At 46.2% G+C, this 24,585-nt stretch overlaps 1 protein-coding gene across 1 annotated transcript in view; it reads right to left on the reverse strand.

The window, feature by feature from the left end:
* Positions 1-24,585, reverse strand: part of MFSD11 (major facilitator superfamily domain containing 11) — a 268,198-nt gene that overhangs the window by 64,180 nt on the left and 179,433 nt on the right. The window contains exons 9-12 of the mRNA XM_086930674.1: positions 7,366-7,406; positions 6,803-6,868; positions 6,275-6,400; positions 5,743-5,920 (exon numbers count right to left, since the gene is read on the reverse strand). Coding sequence (XP_086786800.1) covers positions 5,743-5,920; positions 6,275-6,400; positions 6,803-6,868; positions 7,366-7,406 — 411 coding nt within the window. The remainder of the gene's footprint in view (positions 1-5,742; positions 5,921-6,274; positions 6,401-6,802; positions 6,869-7,365; positions 7,407-24,585) is intronic.

The raw sequence follows: 24,585 nt of genomic DNA on the forward strand, positions 1-24,585 counted from the left end.
CTGTATGTAAAGATTTAGGGGTCTCAGGTCTAGTCTGAGGGAGCCGTCCTTTTTGAGTATAAGAAAGTATAGGGAGTAAACTCCTGTGTTTTGATTGTGTACTGGGACTGCTTCTATTGCATTCTTTTGCAGTAGAGATGCAACCTCTTGTTTTGGGAGGTGAGATGCTCCTGTGACATGGGACGCTGTCTGTGTGGTATTGTTGGAGGAGAGGAAGTAAGCTCCAAGCAATAACCTGAATGAACTATTTGTCTCACGCTCCAAGCAATAACCGGACTGAACTATTTGTCTCACCCACCTGTCCGTGGTGATGGAGTTCCAGACAGGTAGGAACTGTTGTAATCTCCCCCCGACAGGAGTGGAATGGTCTGAGGGAAGGAAGTCACTGTTTAGGAGTGGAGGCATTGCAGTTGCTGTTACCTCTGCCTCTACCTTTAGTACTGCTACCTCTATAGCCTCCTCTGTAATAACCTCTATTAGGCGAGGATTAGGTGGGTCTCTTGTAAGAAGAGGAGGCGCTGTCTGTTTGAAAACCTTTGGAGGCGCCCTGTAAGAGGAGCGACGAAAGGACGCTTGGGGAGTCTGAGTTTGTAAAGCCCCCATGGATTTAGCTGTGTACGTATCTTTTTTCATTTTCTTTAGTGCATTATCAACTGTAGGACCAAAAAGATGTTGCTGGTCAAAAGGTTAGTACTGGGCTGTACCTCTGGTTTGAACCCAGAGATGCGCAACCAGGCATGTCCACGAACAGTACGCCTGTATTTATTGCTCTAAAGGCTGTGTCAGTATCTAAAGCACAACGAATTGAGGTATTGGTAATGACCTTGCCTTCTTGTATTAAATCAGAAGTTCTGGCTTTATATTTATCTGGCAAATGTTGCATAAGTGTTTCTAGCTCATCATAATGAGCTCGATCATATCTTGCTAACAGGGCTTGAGTGTTAGCAATTCTCCAGACATTGGCTGCTTGTGAGATGGTGCGTTTTCCTGAAGCATCTAAAAGCTTGGACTCCTTATCAGGGGGTGGAGAATCCCCTGTTTGAGAGTTAGCTCTTTTACTAGCGTTTGAGACTACTAATGCTCCTAGTGGCAACTGGCCTGTGATGTATGCTGGGTCAGTTGGAGCTGCTTTATACTTCTTTTCTAGTCTGGGGTTAATTACCCTGGCTCTGTAGGGGTCTTTGAATACCTCCGGTGCGTGTTTTACCACTCCTTTAAGTATTGGTAATGTGGTTGTGGTTTTATGTGATGATAGTAATGTATCCATAAGGAAGTCTTCCTCTACTGGATCAGTGTGTAAATCTACCCCATGAAAGGCGGCGGCCCTATGAATGAGTTGCATAAACCCTATAGTATCATCTGAAGGAGATGGCCTAGAAGGGTATGCGTCATCTTGTGGCAGATCTGGGGCATCTGGTGAGTTATAATCTTCCCAGGGATCATCTGATGGGCCAGGAATATTGTCTGGGTCATCTGTGTCATCTACAAGTTGCTCATTTTCTACCCCTTCTGAATAATTATCCTCATCATCCTTTGGTGCAGGGCTGTGCGTGGTGAATGGGGAGTGTGCAGGGGAAACGTCCAGTGCTAGCTCTGGCAGTGGTGAAGGAATTCTTATGGTGGACGTTTGAGCATGTTTTTTGAGAGGAACTGGAGGTGTTTTGGGAGGGTCCAGCTTCCTCTTTTCAGGCACTGTAATTATATGTCCAGTTTTTGGATGAATACGAAGAGTCTTGTTTTGGATCTGGGCGGAAAAGCTCTTCTGTGGAACTATCCTTTTCCGGCACCAACTTGTCTTGCTTGGGGCTGAATTGCTTAGAAGGTTTTGCAGTGTCTACTACAGTCTTTGGAGTAGATCTTGGTTTTGGTTCCGAAGACTTGTGGTCAGAATCTTTCTTGGTGTTGTGCCTTTTATTCGGATCGGATGTTTTCGGATCCAGAATTATCTATTCCGAAGAACGTTTCGGGTCGACAGTTTCTGGTGCCGCATTGTGTTTCGGTGGGAAGTGGACTTTGGGTCTACTTGTTTCGGTCCCGGAGTTGTCTTCGGTTCAATAGGCTTGGGAACTGTTTTCGGTGCGGAGCTTGTTTTCGGCTAGACCGGTTTCGGTACCGAAGGTTGTTTCAGTACCTGGGTTAGTTTCGGAATGAGGACCTTTTGCTTGTCGGGACCGACAGACTGACTCGAGCCCGAGACACCTAGAGGCTTTTTAGGATTCTTCGTTGCTGAGCCGGAAGGTTGGGCGTCGGAGGTTTTTGGTCAGTGTGCACCTGGACCCGGAGGTGGAGCCGAAACCTGTCCCTGTATGGGGTTGTGAACAGGGTCGACGCATGTACTCATGACCCGTTGACCAGCTGGAAGAAGAGCATTGTCTTCTGATTGTCCTTCGGCTCCGGAAGCTGAATTCTCTGCTTCTGAAACGATGTTGTCCTGCTGTTGTTCTCTAGATCAATTGGAGCCTCGTCTATGATGAGAACTGGTGTAGATGAAGAGGACTGCGCCATGACTCTTCTAGCTCGACGTTCTCTGACTGTTTTCTTGGACCGGAATGAAGCGCAGGCCTGGCAAGCTCGACTCTCATGCTCTGGGGACAAGCACACCTCATGTAGATCAGTGTGGGGAAATTTGTGTCCACACTGAGGGCACTTCTTGAGTGGTGTTCTTTCCATGAGCCAAAGGCCCAATGGCGCAGTTGGGCCCGACGGCCCCAACGAACTCTGGAATCGAGAAGCACAAGCCTTTCTTCAACGCGGGTAACCGGAATCACGATCGAAGATGATACAGATGGTATGATGTAGGACTGGAAGTCAAAAGGAGATCGGTAACAGGACCGAACAATAAACAAATCCGAGCCCGATGGCGGAAAAAAACAATCTGAAGTCGATACCCATGCGCACTACGCTCTACAGGAGGAGTCACCTACCAAACAAAGGCTCTTCCAAGACAACAACAAAGTGTAATCATCCAGGCCCTCCACCAGATGGCGGTCTCTGCACTAGTGTGTGATCTGCAGCCCATATGACTCGAACATAGGGTTATCGGTTCAAAGTAAGTATTCGGTTTGGGAGTTGAGTTTCTGGGGTTAGACTCGGGGATCTCCACGGGTCAAGGTTGCACTCTTGTTACACACTCAGCGGCACTAGGGCGGCCGGGTGCAGAGTGCCGGGGCCCAATGTTATCCAACGGGGGATAGGTGGCCTCCGGATGGCAGCTGCTGACGAGCAGGTCACAGGGTTGTGGGAGCAAAGCTTCTGGACTTAAGCTCAGGGCAAATGGGAGTTCAAGCCAGCACAAAAGGTGCACCTTCAGCGGCACTGAGGAAGACGAGTACAGAGTGCAGTTTTGGTTTCAGGTGCCCTGTAGCTTTCAATGGGGTTTCTCAAAGGTCTTCGGGGTGCGACCACCACTAGGAGAGGTAAGCTGGGATGTTGGGGGTTGGCTAGGCACTGACAGTTGGGCCACCCAAGGCCGTGGGGCGTCGGGTGCAGGGATGATTTTTAGGGTCAGATCTTCTTACCAGCTCCTGGTCACGGTACGGGGGACCTTCCGTATTTAGGCTGCAGGCTTCGGCTGGCGTCTTGAGGCAGGTCAGGGGTCACAGGAGCTCAGTTCAGGATTGCCGGGGCGACCTCCTTGTGGTGTTGGGCCACTCTAACTCGGGCCGAGGGCATCGGGTGAAGAGTGGTGCAGACCTGCAGATCCTGCCGGAGCTGGAGTCTGTTTGGTGAACAAATCCGGTGTTCACGGGAGAAAAAGTCTTTGGTTTGTAAGGCCTCTGGGTTTTTGAGGTTGCTGGCGGCAGGACACACTGGAGTTTCGCTTCTGCAGGTCCGAGGTGGGAACAGGCCGGTAGGGCTAGGGCTAAGTCTGTAGGTGTCCTGCTCTTGTTAGCTTCGGCACGGTGGTTCGGTCCTTCTTCTTTTCTTCTTCTGGTTTCTTGTCTGCTTTCTTATTTCAGGGCTGCCCCATAAATATTATATTTAGGGGCATTTTAGGGGTCTCGGGGTCAGTAGCCAATGGGCTACTGACCTTAGGATGACTACACCCTTGATGTGCTCATCCGACTTGGGGGAGTGAGCACAATCCCTAATCCTGATTGGAGAGTGCCTGCCATCTGCAAGATGGCGGGCTCTGAAGACTGGGCTTCACCTCGCCTACTTCACCTGAGGGGTGGTGTTGGCAGATGTGGGCACACCTTCTGGGCTGGCTAAATATTCCCGTCTGTCTTCCTGCTGAAAAGGAGGGGAGACCGGAAGGAGGCCTGGTCTCGATAGCAGGAGAGGCTGGGGGTTGCATTACGAAGGCAGTAAAGCCTTTGAAGCTCCTCTGCCACAGATGGCTGTTCCTGGCCTGGCGGAGGTGTGAACACTTCCGCCCAGGAAAGGCTTTGCTTCTGGGCTCAGGGAGCGAAGGCTCCCACCCCAGGGGGCCAGAAGCCGGTCTTGTGATAGCAGGCTGGTCGATGCCAAACCGGTCTTTTGGTAGCAGGCTGGTCGATGCCATCTGAGAGCATTTTTCATTAAATTCCACACCAGCATCAATGTGGGTTTAATGTACTTAAAAGTTTGATACCAAACTTCTCAGTTTTCAGTGCCGCCATTATGGTACTGTGGAGTTTGTAATGACAAACTCCCAGCACCATATACTCTTAATAGCAGCACTGCACTTACAATGTCTAAGAATGGACTTAGACACTGTAAGGGTACAGAGCACATGCACCTGTACCCTCCTCACTGGTATAGTGCACCCAGCTAGAGGGGTGACTGATCTATGTCAGGGCAGTGGGTTGTACGCATGGCACACAGGGATGTGTGCCATGTCGACTTTTCATTTTGTTCTGCACCAAAACACACAGCCTGCAAAGACAGTGTGTACGTGTGTAAAGGTACAGGGTCTCCAAGGGTTGCACAATAAGTGCTTCAGCCCTTAGAGGCCTTTCCTGGCCACAGTGCCCTTGGTACCCTTTACAAGGATACAAAAGTTACATCTTTTAACCTGTTAGTCTTCGTTTTTATTTTATCACAGGCCATGGCGTTCAGTCAAACACTATCTAAGTTGAAATGAAGTAAAAAAAGAAGTCTGGAATTAGTGGCCAATTTTCCAACTCACGTTTGTTGTTTTTGTATTATGTATAAAATGTGTCAGCATGCCACAAAATCGTGAATTCTCATTTTGACATCAGAAAATTATTTCAAACAAGCCATCAAATCTAATGGCTCCCTTTCGATGTACCTCTGATGATCCTGAAAAGTAAGGGTTGGTATTTGGCTAGCAAGAGAGCAGAAATGCTGCTCTCCACTGACCCCTGGCTGTCACATATGTACATCTGAAGGACCTTGGGGCACTGATTCGTATCAACATATGTAGGTCAGAGCAAGATGTACTTCTTATGTTGAGGGCCCGGTCTGTAATACAGTGTAGGGAGCAACATGCATCTCTATTGCCCGGCATTTAAAATATACAAAATATTAGGACCTACAGGTATTGCTCTTGACTGAAAGTACTCTCCTCAACATGTGCTCAATTGTGGGGGCTGAAATACTCACTAGAACCCAAAGCAGGTCTAAGTATGCACCTCCTGTATGCGGGGGACGTGGAAAGAAATGGCCACACAGGAATATTTCTAAGACAAGTATATTCTTAGAAGCTACATGAAGCAATGACAAATGAATTCTTCTTCAGGAAGAAGAAACAGACCACGCCTCATAATACACGAACACAGACCACAACAAACTCCCTACCTGGGTTCCATGTAAGCTCTGCTCTCAGTACCAGCGCTTGACGATATTGGTGCATCATTGGGGACATTAAAGAATATAAGATAGAAGGCCAGGAAGTGCACAATCAGGCCCAGCAGCACAACCGGGTTGCGGCCAAAACGTGTACTCTTTCCCATCAGGAGCCCAAAGATCCCGCCACCTGGTGATGAGAAAAGCAGTTCACCAAAATATTGCTTACGTCACAACTTCTCACAGCAACCTTTACATAAAGGAAACACAATCATATATTGTGTAGATTTTTCATAAAGGATAGTAGACAAGAAAGATATAATCTCAGAAATGTAATTTATAATGGGTGGGGAATATATGCATACATGTAACAAAACCCCTTATCAACATACCAAGTCAAGAAAAGACAGTTGCCCATATTTTAATACATGCATATCCAGCAGTCTAGCTCAGTCATGCATTCTACAGGTTTAGATTGATAATGTGGGCTTCAAAGAAGTGAAATGATCACAACAATATAAATTTAGCAAAAATAAGAACAAACCTAATATTTCTCCAATGCCAATGAAGATGCCGGAGAGGCCGATGAGGCTCTTTTCATCAACCCCAAATCTGTTTGTGGCACCGATGCAGGTGCCGTACACACCAGAGTAGAAAGTCAGCTCCAGGCCTAAGGGACATAACAGAGGTGTTGCTGGTTAACTTGCAGGAAGAGAGGCAACTGCTGTGCAAGGTGCATCAACTAAAGAGATTTCCTTTTTCAATTCTGGAATCTTTGTGAGTTTCACGCCTCTTAAAGCAATTGAGGAACATATTAGTTTCATTCTGGGTCGAAAGCTAGCAACTAAGCAGAGCACCCGGAACACAAAAGGTCTGCAAATGCATCTTAGCCAAGACTTGCAACCACTTTTGCAGAGCCAGGACTGCTATTGAAATTCTGCCCCGAAGAAGGCTCTGCTATTCGACCAAGAGTCCCCACCACACACCTTTACCAAAACACTTTTTAATTATATTCTCGTGGTAGTAAGGTTTTGTTAAAGTTTTCACCAAACTGTTTCAGCAGAGCACTTACCTGTGTAGGCAATGGATACACTCAGTAGTAGCATCTCTTTTGTGATGAACAGTTTCACAGACCTCTCTGTAATGGGAGTAAACAGAAAGCTGAGGTGAGTTATAGTGCCCTATATCACAAAGATAAGGTGTTCTGAGAAATCTATGTTTATGTTACGTTTACATGACTTAATTTAGCCCTGAAGCCAAATAAAAGTGTTGGCTGGAGCCGCAGAAGGACAGATAAGGAAGGATCAGTAGAGAGGTAACAGAGAAGTCAGGGGAGAGGGAATGAGGAAAGAGCATGGTAAATAAAACCATCCTCCCCAAAACACTTGTACTTAAACGTTAGTGGAGTAATAGTGCATTTTAGGGAGTCAAACCGGGTTGTTTGGTGGGCAGGAAGAGGATGGCAGTGAAGACAAGGCATCGGCAAGAGTGGGGAAACAGCAAAAAAGTGAGTGAGTAGGGGATAGAAAAGAGGAGAGAACCAATCCCTTTGAGAGGAATCTCAGCCTGGCCGAGAGAAAGAAATTAAGGTAGCTTGAGGCAACAGAAACAAAAGATAAATCAGTGTGTACTTACTGAAGGCATCCAAAGCTTTGGCCATGTTGCTCAGCACAGGCCTGCAGAAAGAAAAAAACACAACTTGGGAAATAAGACCAAGCAAGGACAATCTCTCGGAGTCTGACAGTGATTCAAGCTAGGAAACCGATGCGTCGAACAAGACAATGGGTTTTGCTTCTATAACATTATACATGTGTGCAATGTAGACATTTGTAAATACATTATTGGTAAAGAGTTTGAGTGTGAACCACAGAAAAACTTTCTAATGCAGCATTTAAATAATTGTTGAGCTGGGGCGGTTAGAAGATGGCAGGGCCTATTAAGGTGGTGGCGGGGAATATGAACGATTTAGAAGCACAGCCACTGGGGCACCTCAGGCCCCAAAACATGCTATCCCACAGTCACAAAGTGGAGTCTTCCTCACAGAAAAGAGAGCTGTGCTCAGAAGTTAGCAGACGAAGTCACAGATCCCCAAAAGTACTGGGTCAACACTTCATGATCGAACACGCCTTGCTGCTGCTCTGACATATGATGAGCCAGGAGAGTAACGGTGGACACGGATGACCAGTAAAGGATAGGTGGCCAATGCAGACAGCGAATAGGAAAATTCCCAATGTAGAATCACACCCACCCATACACCACCCTCCAAAAGACCACTTTCTCAGTCACAAAGCAGCACCTTAACATCCCTGATGAATGTCACACATTCCAAAAAGTTAGCTCTGCCAACAGTTCTTGTTCTACAATAGCTGTGCATAGAGACATTTACAGTTCTAACACTGATAATAGATTGCAAAGAATGTCAAATCCTTAACAGTGTGTATACGGGACACAGAGCAGAAGCAAAAGGTGGGTCTACAATGCTGCAGCTCTCTCTGTTTGGTCAATATCAACTATCTATGTGTTCTAGGCCATATAGCGCAATGTGCAGAACTGCTGTCCTACTAACACATTCAAACTCAGAGCTCCTCTAGGCCTTTTGGACCAGTAAGGCTCTGTGAGTAAACATGTCATCCAGACAGACTGTGGATTATTGCAGCAGAACACACTGCTGAGGTTTAACAGGGTCTACCACCTTCTTGGCTTGGTCCACCTGATACTAATGACAGGTCAGGCACAACACATGCATCCACTGAAGCCACTGAAGCCTTATTTCTGATTATATCGGGCCTTGGGAACCACCAGCCTTTGTAGATTTCAGTTATCCATTAATAAAAAATGCAGGCATTCTGTTGGCACATCATTATAGGGACAATCTAAGGACTGTATTTTGTCACTTGGGGCTGCAGCAAAGCCTACAGATTTGGCTGAGCTCACCGATCTCTAACCAACTAATTGCCAAAGCCTTTCCAAGAGAATGCTACAAAATAGGGAATCTGTGACTGGTATGCTATGAGAGACACCTGGGGAATGTGTGAGGCGACTTCCACTCGCAACACACTCATTCCTCCATTACAGGCTATCTATTGCTCAACCAAAAATCTCCAACCAATTGAAAACGGCAGCCAATCCAACGGCAATACGCCTTGTAAGATTACATTAATGGTACAAATGACAGGTAACATAAAATAGCACAAACATTGTTTCATAAAAATAAAAATATCAGTCAATTCAAATACTGCCCACCCCACCCCACAGCTACTGCGTGCAGGGTTTTTATTAATTATTCTTTCTTACAAAGACAAGTCCGTTCTGCCCTACGAGTTCTTCACTTTTTCTTTCAAACCTGCATGTTAAACACTGCAGCCTTTCTAGCTGGGCGCAAGCCAAGGAGTGATGTACCCCAGAGAGAGAAATGGAAAGTCATGTGGCATAATCAAACCCTCCGTCCTTCATTTTCACATGCTCTACATTAGAGGATTTGATGTGTGGTTTGTATTTGTGAAAAGATTAAATACACTGAAATTCTACTACCTGCTAATTTAGGATTTATGGAGAGATATTCGGATATGGTCACTCATGCAGTTGGACAAATGTTTTTATAGTGATTAGTCAATGTATGTATATAAATATATATGTGCCATCTGTATGGTTTGAACGCAGCCAAAATGAAGCACAGCAGTATCTAGGGGCAAAGGAAAGGAGACCGTAAAAACATGATTTAAAGGAATTCTGGTCCCAGAGAGTATACACTGAATGATACTTGGTCAGGATGTAGTGATCTTTGAATAGGTGGGTCTTCAACTCTCTCCTTACTTGGAGCAGGGTTGGGGGTCGTCCTGATGAATACATCAATGTTGCTCCAGATCAAGAGTGCATACATGAGACCAGTTTTTTTTTTCTTCTCTTTTTCATTCGTTTGTCTACAGTCTAAATGGTGTCCTGGCTGAGGGCATGTCGCAAGCATACCAGAGATGGTGAGCTTGCCGGTCAGGTTGGTGGAGTGTCTGGTCAAAATCGTTTTGTACGTATGTATGATACATCTGGTTTTAAGATTGTGCTGGCTGGCAAGGAGAGCCATTGAAGATCCATCTGTAGGGGGTGGGGTGATATGGTAATCTTTTTAGAGGCTCTCTTATAGCTATTAAACAAGGTTCCATAAACTATTGAGAGAAGACGTGCATATGTTGTAATAAATTCCATTAATTTTAGGTTCCAAATGACCCTTTGCTAGCGAGAGCTCGTCAGCTGAAATGGTAACTTTTGTTTGCTGGGCTGCTTGCTATTTTTGCATTAAATGAGTTTTAAACTGGCCGGCTTCCAGACATGTTGTACTTTACTTTCAACTAATGGTGCACTGGCGGCAGAAAAGTACTTCTGCAAGCACAAGATATGAGAGCACACCCTACACAACCACAGGAGCCCGAGATAATAGGAAGTTTTTCCAGGAAGACTAGGGTGCAGCACAGTCCGGCACTGGACTTAAGAGAATTAACTAAAAGCGTGAGCGTGACTGACACAAAATTTAGGTAAAGTCTAACTGCGTTTAACGTACATTTGTACACTTCCTTGTTTTGCATTACCTATATTCTTTTATGGCTGTAAATGTGTTGTGAAAAAGGGTGCACAAATTGCCTCCCTTTGAGATGGCAGGGGAAATAAGTTGCTTGGGCAGGAGGAGTCCAGTCAACAGAATATGCATAAGAGTGAAAACCCATAGTTTAGAATAAATGGGCTTTAGAAATAGTGTGATAACAGGGAAGATAGGTAGGAGTGCCAGGACTCAAAGCCCAGACTCTTGAAGGATGAATGTGTGAGAGAGGCTCTTTGATCGTTGCACCAACTCCTTCAAAAGCCCCTATGGATGATATGTGAAGGTTTGTTGAAAGCAAGGGGATCTTTGGGTGTGAGTGTACTATTGGAAAACAAGGAGAGAGCAAGAGAAATACGGGGTACGTCCTTGTCCCCAATGTAATGCTAGACTAAACAATGTGGATGAACCCACTAGATTCATGCATTACAATCACTATTGTGGTAAGTACAGGGACCCATTAGGTGTACTTAAAAGACCCCTCACACACCAACCTGGTTGGTGTCATGCCTCATCATTGGGGTCCCAACCGAGTGGCCGAATACCCCCGGTTGTACTACAACGCCTGATTACAGCGGAGCTGATGTGGTGTGGATATGTGAGGTGTCATGAGTTTTATTAAAAATATCTCTGAGAATCCTTGCCTATAAAATGAAGCAAAATAAGGGTCAAGAGCCACCTGATTATTTAAACAGACTTATGGATGTGGTTGAGACGTGTAACCGAATGTTAGATTTCAACTATTGCCTATCTGCCTCAGATGGCAGACTTAGAAATTTGTGTAATTGGGATCCTCAAATCAAAACGGGGGTCGCTTAAGTTAAAGAATTTGCAGAGGGCCCTACACAGGAAGGAATAAAAAGCAGAGGGAAGGCAGTCAGGAGAGTTGGGCGAGGCAATTGAAGGGGGCTTGGGAGAAGGAAGGGACATGCTTTGCCTTCACACAGCTGGTGCATTTGAAACAGAACGTTCCCAACATTATATCTAATGCACCAGCCTTCCCTAATCAGTCTGGGTTTCTTCAGATTACTCAAAACTCATATCCTGAATTGTAGGATAGCCTGAGGGGTTGTCACTGTCCTACCTACCTTAATCTCGGCAGATCAGAAGGGAATCTATGTAGATTGTGTCATTAATGTTGGTCTCAGCAATACAGGTACCCGCCCACTATTTCTGCTCGCCCCATTGCAGCCGATTAGGCGCTGCTGAGGTTAGAGTGTAAGACACCATCTTAGGTGAGGAGCAGGCGAGCGGCACAGTGCTCGGCCCCTCCCACCTCTACGGCCATAAAATGAAACCCCCCGCTCCCCTCCCCCCCCCCCCCCGGAAGCGCAGCGGACGAGCGCAGCGGGCGCGTCGACGACGCGCCAAAGACAAGCCAGTCTGCGCCCGTCCGCGACCAGCCGGGACCAGGGACATACCATACCGCCCGATCCATCCACTACTCCAGGGCCGACCTTTTGGAGTGCAATAACAAAGCTCATATATATTTATCGAGGGAAACACTCAGTCGGCTTTGCAAGTATGGTATCCTGGCCAGGGCTGTCACCTGACCACCCTCGCAAATAACCAGATACAACCTGACCAACCCCTCCAGTCGCTTACTATTCTCTATCTAAACACCCGTTCCCTTGTCAAGCACCAGATGGACATTTTTCTGATGCTAGACACGGAGAAACCAGACATTCTTTTACTTGCAGAAACATGGCTAACTCCTACCTCCGCACCCGACATAATAGCGGCTCTGCCACCTAACTACTATATCATTCAGGCAGACCGTGTCACGGGGAAAGAGGGAGGAGGAGTTGCGGCAATTATCCACTCTAGCCTGGATGTCACCACCCTCACCTGTCTGACGTTAGTCAACACAGACAACCTAGTGTTAAAAATTGCTACTCCCCATATGACAATAGCATGTGTCCTCTTGTATAGACCCCCTACCGCGATGCCATCGTTCCCTTTGGCCCTAACCGACCAAGTTGCTAATCTGGCACTAGGATCTTCCTAGTAGGTGATCTTAACTAAAGATCCCTCGGAGGGCCCTCAATCGGCCAAACGGACCGATCTTCTGTCCAACTTAAATTTTAATCAACTAGTGCTCTCCCCTACCCATTGCAAAGGTCACATCCTAGACCATGTGTGGCCCAACACAACGTGTGTAACAACCCCGATAACCTTGCCATGCCTCTGGTCAGACCACCTAATTCTTAAATTTAAAGTATGTATCACCCCGACTAGGACCACTGCGCCAATCGACGGGGGGCTAGCTAGAAATTGGAATGCAATAGACAAAACTGCTTTCCTACAGTCACTAGCTAATGCCATCCCCCCCCTGGACAACAATATAGACTCTTCAGTATTCACTCTCACGGATTGGCTACAAGCGGCTAGCAATCTTCATGCCCCGTACAAAATAATTTGATTAGCACGGCGTATGGACGCCAATAGATGGTTCTCCTCTGACTTAAAAAATAGGAAACTGGCCCTACGGCATCTAGAACGTCTTTGGCGCCGCGAATACGACCCTGAGCTAAAAATTAAATATGTCAGGACTAGAAAGGAATACATGAATGCCATCTCCGCAGCAAAGGCGGATTACTTTTCTTCTCGAATCCTAGATTCCTCAAACAAATCTAAGGATATTTTCTCTATTTTTAATGAATTGACGAACTTGGAGAATGTCCGCCCCAAGGTAATTCCTACCCAGTGTCAGTGTGATTCACTCAACACCTATTTCAGTGACAAAATTGCAGACATTAAAACCAGCATTCCTCAACCTGTGAGCCCAATCACGACTGGTATGGCAATTAAGACCAGTACTGCCACCCTTACAAATTTTCAGCCCATAACTCAGGTCCAGCTCCTGGAACTTACGACAAGAGTCAAATCCGGTTCCCCATTGGATATTTGCCCCCCCTCCGCATCCTAAAAGAGAGTTTTTCCACCTACCCGGCCCCTGCACTTTTAAACAACTCCCTCACCTCGGGCATAGTACCATCTGCCTTTAAAGAAGCCACGGTCATACCTCTTTTGAAAAAACCTGGGGCTGACCCAGCCTGTAAAGCGAACTACCGGCCCATCTCCTTATTGCCTTACTTGGCAAAAGTCCTGGAGGCACACGTGGCGAAATGCCTATCTAATTTTCTGGAGGAGTCCTCTTGTTTTGACCCCCACCAGGCTGGATTCTGGCCAGCACATTCAACAGAGGCAGTGGTCACCACAGTTTTGGACACACTGCGAGACTGTGCCGATAGACGTTCCCCCCAGGCCCTGGTGCTCCTAGACCTGTCGGCCGTGTTCGACACGGTCGATCACAACATTTTGATCGACCGTGTCGGACAGGCCGGCATATGGGACACGGCGGCTTGCTGGCTGAGGTCCTTCTTGGAGAAACGCTGTCAAGCGGACCGCCTGGGAGACCTAACCGGCGTTAAACAGCCCATCACATGTGGAGTCCCACAGGGCTCCTCCCTGTCTCCTCACCTTTTTAACATATATATACTCCCTCTCATTCAAACCCTCAGAGACAAACAGGTGAGAGTCTTCAATTATGCCGACGACTTACAGCTACTCTTTACCATCGATAACTCTGAAAACTCCATTCTCCATTTCCAGTCAACCATGAGGTTTATTAAATCCTGGATGGACCAAAACCAGCTGAAATTAAATCCATGTAAAACCGAATTGGTATTGACTGGGGACAGCGCTAAGTACTGGGGCCCCCACTACTGGCCATCAGATCTGGGTCAAGCTCCGTCACCCTCACCATCGGCCAAAACGCTTGGAGTCATCGTGGATAGCGATCTCTCATTAAAAGCACAAGTGGGCCAGGTGGTTTCCAAATGCTTTTTTCAGCTAAAAAAAATTCGGAAGGTCCGACTATTATTAACGTCGGAAGCAATCACCCAGGTTGTGATCGCCACTGTTCTGTCCCATCTGGATTACGCGAATGCCATATACTTGGGTCTTCCCAACTATCTACTCAAGTGTCTCCAGATGGTTCAGAACTATGCTGCAAGGCTGATTCTAAAGCAACCAAGGTGGCATGCAGCTACTCCCCTTCTCATTAAACTGCACTGGCTTTCGGTCATGCAACGCTGTGCTTTTAAAGCAGGTTGCATGATCTTTAAGTCACTGCACGGCAAACGCCCTAAATTCATCAACCAATTAATCACCAGATACGTTCCTTCTCGCAACCTTCGCGCAACCTCACTCCATCAAGGCCTCCTTCAGACCCCCCCTTTCAAACTCAAACGTGCTGGTGGCCGCAGGTTTGCAATACTTGCCCCTAGCCTGTGGAACACTTTCCCCTTGGAGATCCGGTATTGCCATGATCGAAAGCGTTGAAGACCTGGCTATTCAGACAAGCATTTTAATTAACTTTCCACCACTCACCATGGCCTATGCCACTGTCGATCACAGCGCCAAGAAACTAATCAGTGATAGTGCGCTCAATAAATAATTTAATAACATAACAAAGATACCATCTACTTTGTGGACAACAAGGGCCAGCTTTTTGGGGTTCATATCATCAATGGAGCGTGAAGTAGCTACACAAAATATTTTTGTAGGAAGTAACACATCTCTGTCGTATGACTAGGTTTCATAGACTTGTATGGAGGTGAAACAAACACATACTGAACCAAATTTAATTTAAGTTAGCATTAGGCTGCAGCTCACCCTTTTCTAGTAAAAGCTCGGTCAGTAGAAAAAGAAATAGCTTTTTATTGGCTGTGCTGCTAGCAAGCTTTGCATTAAGCGTATTTTAGATTGGAGGGCTCTCTGATGCTTTGTGCCTGATTTTTAAACAGGTGCTTGATTAGACTAACTGGGACTAAGGACTAAAAAGGTCAGCACCTCTCAGAAAAAAGGTGAACCTCTTTCTCTGCTTGAAACCAGTCTCTGTGGGGTCTGTTATCGGGCACAGGAGAAACTAAAGTAAACCTTGTGTTGGGTAATGTTTCAGCATTTGTTTAATCCCTTGTATCATGTTGTATTATAGGTCTGTGATCAGGGTATGAATGGATTCTGATGAAGAATATTTAGGACTACAGCACCCATTGTCAATGTACACAGAAGGGCTTCTCCATCTGCGCAAGCACCTTTCTCACACTTCTTTCTAAATAAAGTATATCGAAGGAGTATGGAGTAGGAAGAGTAGAATCCGACTACAATGGCAACATGTACTACAAATAAATAAAAAGCCCTGGTAGTGTCAATTTTAGCAAGATCTTTTCGGCTGCTTTAACTTACAAGAGATCCGTTGTGGGTTTACTTTGTGCTTTACATTCAAAGAGATGAATTTACACCCCCACCACCCCTACCCCAATGATCATTCATTGCCAGGCACTTCCATCTTCACTGACTAACCATACATACAGGTAGCATCCAACAATAAATCAGGTCAGGCATTCCAGGTGGAAGTGCAATTGAGGTACACGTCAGCTAGCCATGTTCAACTCATTCATGAACTATAAAAGCATGCCACGTGTCATAATCTTAGCACATTCTCTAACCTTCAGTTGGCATGCCAGGGTGGTCATCCACTTTCAGCAGCAATGCCTAAGTCAGTCAGCACATTGGGTGACACTTCACGTCTACTAACAGTGCTTCAACAGTCACAATCATACAGAAGTCATACTTCATTCACGTTCAGTAAATCAGGCATCCCGGTTAACTGCCCACTTCCTGTAGCCATGCCTTAGTCAGACACATTGGGTGAATTTCCACTTCCAGTGGCTATGCTTTACTCACCCAGTCACTTCACGGAGGGCAACCATGTGGCCATATCAATTCCTATCTATACATGCCCTTGCAGTTAAAAGTTCACTATAAAAATTCGACCCCTCCTCAGATCATTTCAGGGTATTTCCCATGGTCGGTTGTCGAGACGCATTGTTTGACGAGGGTTCCTAGGGTCGTGCAGTTGGGTTGTTGCAGTGAATCGGCGTGTAAGTTGCATGCTGTGTTACAACTTAAGTGCCTGGCTCATTGAATCTTCTCTATCCATGTTGTTTGGGTGGGAGGGGTGACATTTGTGTCCCCATGCAGTACCAGAACAGAGGGTTCCAAATGGCGGCAATAGTTTAAATATCCTCACCTTTGTCCAACCTGAGAGTGGGAATGCAGTCCTTCCATCAGCCAGAAATTAGGGGAGGAGTGCCAGCCAGTCCTTCCCTCGCTTGGTGAAAGCCTTGTGTTTGATTCTGGAGGTGGGAGAAATGCGTGACATTCTCTGCAGACACCCAAAAGAGACCCTGGCCTGCCATCACCCTTCCGAGGTTGGGCCCAGAACAACTCAACGCGGTCTTTCTTGCCTTGTCTGCAACCAAAACCAATCTGCCATGATCCATTCTTTCCATGCTCTTAGCTTTGAGAATACAGCTTATGAGCGGCTGTGCCACGAAGGCGCTGGTAGCAGGCCATAAATGGATCCTAGAGTGGGTCTTGAGCACTAGCATAAGCATTAGCTGGGTTTACCACTATGTAGAGAGTGTTGGGAGCCCTTAATTGGGTCTTAGCTATTCAGCAAACATTGTGAATCAGACCAGCAGTAAGGTTTGCAGATAGCTTTCTATGGGTCAGTCAGGGAGGGTGGAGATACCCACGGCAGAGGGCAGCATGCATGTCACAGGGCAGGGAGAGGAGAGGTAGCAAGAAACAAGATATCAGCACAAATGAAGGCTAAAACATGGGCCTTGTGAGCTATGATTGGTGTGTGCACTGCACAGCTGTAGTCTGCAACAGCCATCCAGAGAGACTTATGTAGGCGGTGGATGCCCGCCGACTCGAAGTGCGGTGCTCCAGGTCTGTCTCTAGCTTAGTCTATGTGGTAAATTGAGTAGTCAGTAATGCTGACAAACCAGTACTCTCAATAAAAGGATGGGAGCAAAAATCCTATGACTGAAAGGGGAAGGAAATAGGAAATCAACTGCACAATCTGAGGAAAACTGACAGACACAAAGTATCCCTCGAGCGAAGACAATAGAAGATTCAGTGAAGAAAAGATAGTGGGAATTCACACTTAATCCACTGAGATGACCCTGCAAATAATTAAGGAAACAAGGACTGCCTTGGAAACATATTAGCAAAAGTGGATTGGTTGTGGTCCTACTACGAAGGGATCTGTGAAATTGGTGGGGTGAATTGCAAAAACAGAAGGTTCTCTCTGAACTAGAAGATGGCACTAAAATACTACACAATTCAGTAAACCAGATCACTTATCAGTGGAAGAACCCGTGGAATTCATGGCAGGACAATCATTCACAATCAGTCTCCTGATCATGGGCATACTGGAGGAACCTAGCACAAACACCACATATGATTCCTGGAAGATTAGCTCCGTACAATACTACAGGATGAGGACTTATCTTCGTGCATCTTTATTGAAAGGACTATAGCAAATTTCTTTAACTACAGGGACAAAGACAATGCCTTACAACTTAGTTGATAAAAAGGACAAATTACATTGAAAACATCACACATGTTCTCACTGGAACCTACCAAACTGGTGCATAAAGCAGAGAAAGTCAAACAATTGAGATTTGAGGAAGTCAAACTAAAGTTGAGAGTTGAGTTGTGTACATGCTGCTCTTCCTGGCCCACCTCAAACTGACGTTCAACTTCAAAACCTCCTTCTTGAAAACTCCTGAGGTAGTATGGGACAGGGTGGCAGAACAAAAGAGGCTGTCAATGGTGGCAAAAAAGACAAACTGATCCCTGAACTGGAGGATACTTTGGTCCTAATCCTAGGAAACAGAAGACGGCTAAGAGAGATGTATTCATCGCCCAGCTGCAGCGATGCCTATGAGTAATACAGAGCAGGAATGGGAGAAAGGGATGACCAAAAGAAGGGCTTGATGGGAGGACAAATTAGTCCTAAGTGCCCCGTGATTGGTGTTTGATTTGTGAAGATTGTTCTGTATGTAGGCCCACTATGTTATATACTCAGATACAACATATGTTCTCTCAGACTAGTGGGAAATGGTTTCCACAGTTCTACAACTGATGTCACACACCATGACACAAATGGAAACAAGTGAAGTGTAACAGCTCACTAATGGGCCTACGGAGGAGAACGATAGACATTTCTTACACTGGGGAGCAGGGAAGTCTGAAATCTGTTGTACGGAGGAGTGAGGTGGGGGTATGGCTGTATTGTTTTTGAATGGTTATTATAATCTTTCTCAAGTCAAAGAAAAAAATGATATATCAGAACGATGGCAGGTTAGATTAAACACATCTATCGTCACATAGTGAAATACCCATGGCAGGTACACTTAGGGAGGAGGAGCAGCTGAAAATATAATTGCCGAATTTGAACAGCTTCGGGGACAGAATCATAAGAAAAAGGTTCATCAATCCTGGAAACACAAAGGCCCAGATTCACTTTTTCTACAGAAAACCCACTTGAAGGGTAATTAATGGAGAACTCTTGCGAGATGAAAATTTAGCCCCCTGATACACACTGGGGTCATTAAGACTCACAAGGGGTCGATACTTTGGGTAGAAGATACTCGATTCTTAATCAAGGAGAAATGGGCAATCACCTATGTATGTTCTGTGGGTGTAAAAGTGACATGGGGTAAGAGATGCAAAGGTGTTAAATGCCTATGCCCTTCCACAACCTCAGAAAAGAATGATTGGTGAAGTCAGCTCCCTACTCTTGTAGGCACTTTCTCTCAAGTATAAAATAGCTAGAGAGTGTAATGATTTTATGGGAAAAAATATGGAAAGGATGACCGGTACAGTGGCCACCTCCACTCTGCTGGCTCAATGCAGAGGTTTTAAATTCGACTGATGTAGGTCAGGTCTTCAATTGATAGTTCTCCTTTTCCTTAGGTGCCTCTGGAGGCACTTAGCTTACTATCACTATCAGATTACCTTTTTATCCCAAAAGCTGCAAATCCCCAGAGTGAGAGAGTAGAATATTTGGTCAAAGAAATGTTTGATTACGTTCTGTTCCCCTTCAACTACTCCCCGCACCGATGTCGATAATCCGGAATGAAGCTACATAAGGGAAGCATACCTAGATACATGGGAACTCAAAGATAGAGAACCCATAACAGCTCTGACGGAGCAGCGGATAATTACTTTAAAGATAATGCTGGATCAGTACAATCCTGCATTACACTTTGTGGGACGCACAAAGCAGTGGTAAGAGACACAAGTCAAGGTAGATTTGGACAGAAGATTAAAGAAAATGCATACTCTACAAAAAAATATATTGAAGGACAAGAGTCTGGAGTTCTCCACAATGGAGGAAGAAATCAGATGGCTGGAACTGCCCGTCTTGCTTATAGGGACAATACCAATGAGGAACCAAAAACACACTACAAAAGCACGCAAAAACAGTATGAATCTGGACATAAAGCAGCTTGACTGCCGGGGTGGCACACCAGAGTGGAATAAGAGGCAAGATGTGGGGGGGGGATCATCAACAAAGAAGGGCTGAACATGTTTCTTGTGTTTCTCTGGCTTCATGACAGCAGCATTCAATTCAAATCCAAATCTTCTGACCCCTTAGTTTGCAATTGATTGTTAACATAGCACGCTTCACCTCGACATGAAAGAATGTCACTAGAGGGCCAACTTTCCCCACACTAGAGTACTGTGACCTTCACCCCCTCACCCCCTTCTCCCCCTCATATCACTCCTCAACATAAAAATAAAGATACTCATAAATGTTTTGGTAAATAGATTCCTAAACACCATAACAACTTTGAATCACCCAGACCAAACTAGTTTTATGCCTACGAAACCACAAAACCTAACCTCCGTAGACTTCACAAATGGTTGGTCAAAATAGTGGGGAGAAAGGATCTACTATTCTTTCATTGGACGCTGAAAATGTATTTGATTAAATAAGATGGGCAATATTGGTCTCTGGAGCACTTCGAATTTTGTCAGAGATTCAGAGACTTGTGGGTCTTCCTATATATGTCCCCAAAGGCTGTGGTCAAAATATACAGAGTATTATTTGATACTTTCAAGCTGGGGAGAGTTACTCAGCAGGGGTCCCCGCTCTTGACACTACTATTTGCATTAGCAATTCAGCCTCTGGCTTGAAGGGTTAAATGTGTGCCACAAAGCAGAGAGTCTAAAAGGGAAACAAATACAGAGACTAGAATCTTGCTCTATGCCGGTGACAGTGTGCAGCAGACCTTTCCGAATGACTGCAGAGGCGCTGCCATTTACTAGAAATTTGGCCAATAATCAGGATACTAGATTATTTGGGACAAATCCACTAACCCTGCGCATCCACAGAACCAGGGCAGGCAAAAGATCCTTCCCACACAAGCCGCCCAAGACCTGGAACGAGCTCCCGGCGGACATCAGACGTGCCTCCTCCCTGAGCACCTTCAGGAAGACCCTCAAGACCTGGCTCTTCGGCTAAGCAGATCTGTGGGCCCCCCACCCCTCCCTAGAGCCTTGAGACCCTCGCAGGTGAGTAGTGCGCTTACAATCCCCCTGATTGATTGATTTAACCAGACGTTGATTCCATGGGTAGGCAGATGCACAAGATGCTTAAACAATTAAATGCCCACTTTCTAACAGTGCCATTTTCGAGCACACAATTTAAAAAACACCTTCAATAAACAATGTGTTTTTAATTCCTGAGCTCAGGGAGCCCAAACTCCAAATATCTATCTGTTCCCAATTGAAAGTTACACTTGTAAAATGTCACAAGGCAGTTCCAGTGATAGCCTATGGGAGATCTAGCTATTGCAATTGTGAAAAACGAAATGGGCAGTAGTTCACTATCAGGACATGTAAAACTCACCAGTACATGTCCTACCTTTCACATACACTGCACCCTGCCCATGGGGGTACATTGGGCCTACCTTAGCAGTGCCTTCAATATAGTAGAAGGGAAGGTTAAGCCTGGGAATTGGGTGCACTTGCCATGACGATATGGCAGTTTAAAACTGCACTCTCAGACAATGCAATAGTCGGCCTGAGACACGGTTGTAGGGCTACTCATGTGGGTGGCACAATCCGTGCTGCAGCCCACTAGTAGCATTTGATTTACGGGTCCTAGGCATGCACAGTGCACTTTACTAGGGACTTACCAGTAAATCAAGTATGCCAATCATGGATAATCAATCATAATCAAAATTTACACAAAGAGCATATGCACTTTAGCACTGATAGCAGGGGTAAAGTGCCCAGAGTCCTAAAGCCAGCAAAAATAGGGTCAGAAAAATACGAGGCAAAAGGCAAAAAGTTAGGATAACAGTTCTCACTAGTATGCGTCCCTGGAGTTATTTGTTTTCCTTCCTCTCAGTTCCCTCCCTCAGCCTTGTCCTATACTTTATATACTGTCTTCCCTTTTGTTGTAGCTTCCAACCAATGTGTATTAGGTAGTGTCCTGGTGGTCTCCACTGGACTCCAGGTCTGCTCACAAAATCAACAACTGCTACCAGAACCAGTTAAATCTATATGTACATATAATTGTTAAACTGACTGGTCAAATAGAACCACTGTCCTCCATTGTCCAGCCGAATCAGACCTACCTGTCTCTGCAACATCAAGATAGAGTTGTGCCATCCCTTGACTGAGATTATTTCATGGCACACAGTGAGCTCCAGTCCGGTGTTTTCTATCTCACTCTCTCTGTTTGTCAACAGCCTCCTACAACTAGTAGAAAGTACATTTCTACTCACTGATGCAGCACTCAAGGACAGCAGGGTGTTTCAGCTGGTCGCCACAGCATGATGGAAATTCAGCAGTCAGGATATAGCATAAACTACAACACTCACTTGCTGGCATGGGAATATTAAAAAGGCCCAGATGGACGGACTTTATTTATTTATTTATTTGTTAGACTTATAACGCGCATGGCTGCCCCAGCAACGGAGCGTCCCAGCGCAGACCAACAACTCCTGGACATTAACCTCAGCAACCAGCCTGAAGCCGGGAAAAGCAAGGTCTTAATGGTTCCTTATTGACCCGGGGAGCGAGTTCCAAACTTGTGCAGCCAGGCAGCGGAAGGAACGACCACCCGCTCTGGCTCTCTGGACACGCGGAGTGCATACAAGTGCTGCGGTGGCAGATCTTAAAGGGCAACGGGGGGTATAGGGCTGCAGCAATCCCCTCAAGCCCACCGGAGCCTGTGGAGATAGGATCTTATGCGCTAAGCAAAGCGTCTTAAATTGGATGCGCTTTGCTATTGGCAACCAATGAAGCCTCTGTAAGACCTGGGAAACTGAGCAGATAGAGGGGAGAGCCAGCAACATGCGAGCAGCCGCGTTCTGTGCCCTCTGCAAGCGCTTAACGCTGGCTTTGTTTGCGCCTAGATAAAGACTGTTCCCATAGTCTAATCGTGACAAAATGGTCGCCTGTAGGATGAGCTGGCGAACTTTCGGGGGGAAGAAACCCAATAGAGGTTTCAAGCCCCTCAGAACGCCAAAGCACGATCCGGTCACAGCTTTCGATTGGGCTTCGAAAGTTAGTTCGCTATCGAACCAAATACCGAGATTTTTCACGGTCTCCTTAGGAGCTGGAGCAGGATTCAGCTGGTTCGGCCAGTAACTCTCGGACCACATCCCTCTGTCTCTTCCGAACAGCAGGATTTCGGACTTGGCTGCATTCAACTGCAGGCAGTTCGCTGCCATCCAGTCCGAATAGCGGCAAGATCCTACTTAAACCTCACCAGCTTTGTGACTTTATTTGGGAGAAAGCGATGACCAACTGGGTGTCGTCAGCGTACTATACCAGTGCCAAGCCCCTATCCCTTGCCAATACGGCCAAAGGCTGAATGTAGATGTTGAACAATAGGGGACTTAGCACTGATCCCTGCGGTACACCTTGGCGTAAGGCAAACTCCTGTGACTGAAAAGGCGGAACATGCACTTGGAAAGACCTTTCTGCAAAAAATGACCGAAGCCACTCCAAGGCCAGATCTCTGATGCCAATACCCAGGAGGCATCGCAGGAGAATTGCATGGGAGACCGTAGCGCTTAGGTCCAACAGGACCAAGGCCGCTGAGTCTCCCCCATCCAAGGTCGCCCGGATAGTCTCCGTGACCACAGTAGCGCCGACTCCTTGCTGTGTCGAGCCCGAAACCCATGTTGGGACACGTCAAAGATGTCATTCTGCTCCACAAACCTGGAGAGTATGGCATTCACATGTGATTCGGTGACCTTGGCCAGAAAGGGCAGTTGGGAAATTGGGCAGAAATTGGCTGGCTCAGTGGGGTCCAGCGTGGGCTTCTTTAGCAAAGGAATAACCTTGGCGTGTTTCCAGGCCCTAGGGACGGACGCTGAAGTCAAAGAAAGATTGACCAAGTTAAAATTCAGCGGAGCAAGGCATGCGTGGAATTAGCGGAAGTTTTTCGGCGTCAAGGGATCAGCTGGAGAGCCAGATTTGATTTTAGAACACAGTGCCTCAAACTCTGGCTCCGTCAAAGACGGGAAAGAGGCCAAGAAATTAGTACCCCTTAATCCCGAAATCCGCATCTCAGGCCCCCCTGAGGTGGATGGGGGGGCGGCTAGCCCCTGATAGATATTGTCAACTTTATTCACAAAAAATGCGGCCAGCTCAGTGCACTGTTTATTTGACGAGATCATAGAGGTTTCCATGGCTCCTCCGTTTTTCATCTTCTTTAGAACAGCGAAGATGGTTTAGAGCTGGACAGGATTTTATCGGCCACGAACTTAGCCCGGGCTTGGTGAATAAGCTTATGATCGTGCTGGATCGCGGCGCGATATTTCCTTTTGTAACTATTTGACTTTTGTAGGTGGGATGACATGGGCATCTCCTAAATAGAAGATGTGTCTAGGAAGTGTGCACTAAAGATATATGCAGGATGAATAAGAAATAACATCCTTTCGAGATTCAAATGCATTCAATGGTGTCATGTGCCAAAGAGTTGCAAAACTTGCCAGAGACGGCGAACCAGGAAAAAAGAGCATCAGAGAAACTGAACTGGGGAACAACCTTAATCCCACACATGACTCTGGTAAATAATGCATATGCTGCATACAACATACTAGAATCACACAGGATGGAGACAAACGCAAACCTGTTTTCATTGAACTGATCAGCCTTAAGGGGACAGTGCTGCTTTTCATCATCAGGACCCTTGAAGACGTAAACTGGGAGGCTGCCATCATGCAATCAAGTGAAGTGGCAATCAGAGTGGGCCCATGCCTAACCCAGCTGATATAGTAGGAGCAGGCTATGCAAGATGGGTCTAGCACTGACTGGCAGATGCCTGAACTGTAGAGAGAAGGCAGGCCTATTCCTACACACCATCTGTAGAT

The sequence above is a fragment of the Lissotriton vulgaris genome, chromosome 7 (genome assembly GCF_964263255.1).
Source record: "Lissotriton vulgaris chromosome 7, aLisVul1.2, whole genome shotgun sequence".
In the NCBI taxonomy this organism is placed as follows: domain Eukaryota; kingdom Metazoa; phylum Chordata; class Amphibia; order Caudata; family Salamandridae; genus Lissotriton; species Lissotriton vulgaris.